General features: G+C 36.8%; 1 protein-coding gene and 1 pseudogene across 1 annotated transcript in view; both read left to right on the top strand.

Moving 5' to 3' along the window:
* SLC9B2 (solute carrier family 9 member B2) overlaps positions 1-3,317 on the top strand; it is a 50,809-nt gene that overhangs the window by 28,475 nt on the left and 19,017 nt on the right. Inside the window, exon 9 of the mRNA XM_042782658.1 lies at positions 1,569-1,677. Coding sequence (XP_042638592.1) covers positions 1,569-1,677 — 109 coding nt within the window. The remainder of the gene's footprint in view (positions 1-1,568; positions 1,678-3,317) is intronic.
* LOC103207950 lies at positions 2,010-2,819 on the top strand (annotated as a pseudogene).

Raw genomic sequence — 3,317 nt, 5'->3', positions numbered from 1 at the left:
AAGGAAGGTTGGGCAATCCTACTTCCGTAGTGATACTGCCTCGGAAACCCAAGGAGGGGTCGCTATGAGTCGGGTCTGACTCGACGGCACAGAACAACAGCAACAACATACTTGGACACATATAAAATACAAAATGATCTATTTTTGTATTATTTTTTATACTGGCAAAAGTTGAAAATTGTAAATCTTATCAGCCAACCCAAAACCACTGCCATCAAGTTGATTCCAACTCATAGGAGCATTTAGGAGAGAGTAGAACTGCCCCCACAGGGTTTCCAAGGCTATAAATCTTTATGGAAGCAGACTGCCTCATCCAACAGAGTGGCTGGTGGGTTCAAACCACTGACCTTTTAGTTAGCAGCTGAGTGCTTTAACCATTGTATCACCGTGGTGCTTTTAAATCTCATCAGAGAGTTTCTAATAAATAATTTATGCTGACTCTAATTGGAATATGACAAAGCTGTAAAAATGAATGAGGAAGGCCTTTAAGTAGACAGAGGAAAAGATTGCCCACATGTTTTTTTTAATAAACTCAATGATTACATAGTATGCTACTATTTTATAGATAAGTGAGTAAATAAAGTTGTTTTATGCTCTTATGATTGCTTTTATGTGTATAAAATCTTCTAATAAGTATAGTGGCCTGTTGGGATGTCACCTGAGTATCTTGGGAGACAATGTGGAACTTTCTACTGGCTACTCATTTATACTTGATTTTGATTAAGGTATTGATATAGCTCGGTGATAGAAAGTTAGATAGGTAATTAGATACACTGACAAACTGAGACTTATACAAAGGATAGTGAAAGATCTAATTTAGTGAATTAAAAGTAATAAAATTTTAAAAACATTTAGTCAAGGAAACAGGAGTCTTAGGGTAAATATGATACCTGCATTCACAAATTATGGACTGTCAGGTGGAAATTGATGATCCTGTGTTTTTTTCTGTGTGCAAGCTCTAATGCCTCAGTATAAGTAATAGCTTCCTGACACTTCGAGCTCTTCAGTGTGGGGCAAGTGTCTCAGGACATGCTGTGTGCAGAGTGTGATCCCACAGTAAGCACATGCAAGTCTGGAGTTCTTGGACTCTGCTAGTAGCGACCCAGAACTATAACCTAGTCTTCTGACCCCCACATTTGGGCTCTTCCTGCTTCATTATGTGATTTCAAAATAATAGTTGGCATCTAACTTACTAGTACTAATTCAGAGGATTGTTATAAAATAAAATTTTTGAATAAATTAAAAGTAAACACATGGTCAGTTTGATCAGTTTTCAAATTCACATAGTAAATTATAATTATGTATGCAGAAGTCTTACTTTATAAAAATTGTTATAATTAACATCCCTTTGCAAACCACACTTAGTATGCGAAAGCACTTTATATAATATCTAAACTGTGTAAGCGATGTCCTAGACAATTGTTTTGTTCATTGCAGTTAACCTAGATGACACAAAAATATAAATAAAGCCTACTTTCAGTCAAATAGCCTCAAATTTCAAATTAGTCAAGTTGTTATTTATGACTTCACATAGTAAAAATCCTGTGTGTGTATTGTTTTTCTTTTAGGCAGAGGTTGAAAAAATAATTAAAGTTGCCTGGGACATTTTTCAGCCCCTTCTTTTTGGACTAATTGGAGCAGAGGTATCTATTGCATCTCTTAGACCAGAAACTGTTGGTAAGAATTTCAAAGTACACTTTGGAACTAAACTATTCTCTCTATATATTCAGTTCAAATATCTTTAGCAGGTATGTGTTCAGTGGTTTCCATTATCACAGTCATAGACAAAGTTAATTACACATATAGTTATAATCTAAGTCTGTTAGAAACATTGGTTATAAAAGAATGCTGGTAAATCTGAGACAGTGAATTTTACATCTTTAATATTGTTATTCCTTGTAAAGAAAGATGACATCACCTAGTATGATTCCATCCCGCATAGCTATTCTCAGAAACAATAGTGGTTTAACTCTGTCCTTCTCTCCCATTTAAATATGTGCCACCATTCCATGACAGATTTAGTGGGCATGTATATGAGTCATCTGAGGTCCCCAAACTGTCTTTTCAGTTGTGAATTAAGGGTTGACAAAGATTATCACTATAAGTGGACAATGATGAAAATGAGTACCAGTTATCTTTAGGGGCTGGTGCAAAGGATGAATTGCACATTGATGAAGCAGAGGCAATGCATTATGAAGGTACCCCAATTAAAATAACAGACTGGCAGCTTTGAAAATGTCTGTACACCCAATGATCTCCCTTGAGGCCTTTGAAATAATACCACCTGTGGTCTCATGGTTGAAGTGTGGCTCAGGGCCTGTGCATATTAGGGGGCAGCACTTATCAGATGACGATGAGGAGGAGGACGTGGAATGCTTAAGTATATCGGGAAAGCGATCTGCTCTTGCAAGTGGTAACAAAGTTCCACACAAAAAAAGTGAAATTTGCTGCTGCTGCTGATGATGATGATGTTGATGATGGTGATTGTGATGATGAAAGAACTGAAGAAAAAGCTCCAGTGAAGAAATCTATATGGTATACTCCAGCCACAAATATACAGAAATCAAAGCCATCAACACCAAAATCAAAAGGTCAAGAATCCTTAAAAAAAAAAACAGGAAAAAAAAACTCCTAAAACACCAAAATGACCTAGTTTGTAGAAGTCATTAAAGCAAAAATGCAAGCAAGTATAGAAAAAAGTGATTCTGTTCTTAAAGTGGAAACCAATTCATCAGTTATGTGAAGAATTGCTTCTAGATGACTGACTAGGAGGCTACTCAAGGTCTCTGACAGTGAAAGAAGTCTCTTTAAGAAAATAAACAGTTTGTTAAAATTTTCCATCTTATTTCATTTCTGTAACAGTTGATATCTTGCTGTCCTTTTTTATATGTGGAGTAAGAACTTTTCGTACCATCTGATAAATGTTGTCCAGGTTCCTTTGCCAAGAATGTGTTGTCCAAAATGCCTATTTAGTTTTAAAAGATGGAACTCCACCCTTTGCTTCATTTTAACTATGTATGGAATGTTACAGTAGGACATAGCAGTAGCAGTGGTCACTCAAATGAAAATGGCAGAGAGACAAAAAAATGAGACAGTCTGCTTCTGTAAAGATTTACAGCCTTAGAAACCCTACTCTGTCCTATAGGGTCGCTATGCATCAGAATCAACTCGATGGCAGTGCTTTGCTTTCCCCCCCCCCCCACTTTTGTACCCTCATTTATAGTATATAAGGAGCTCTGGTGGTATAGTGCCTAAGGCATCTGACTGCTAACCAGAAGGCTGGAGGTTCAAATCCACCAGCTGCTCTGCAGAAAGAA

The sequence above is a fragment of the Orycteropus afer genome, unplaced genomic scaffold, assembly GCF_000298275.1.
Source record: "Orycteropus afer afer isolate SDZICR_OR568_19922 unplaced genomic scaffold, OryAfe1.0 scaffold00403, whole genome shotgun sequence".
Taxonomy (NCBI): domain Eukaryota; kingdom Metazoa; phylum Chordata; class Mammalia; order Tubulidentata; family Orycteropodidae; genus Orycteropus; species Orycteropus afer.
Note: the sequence above shows the minus strand (reverse complement) of the source record. Positions and strands in the feature narration are given on the sequence as shown.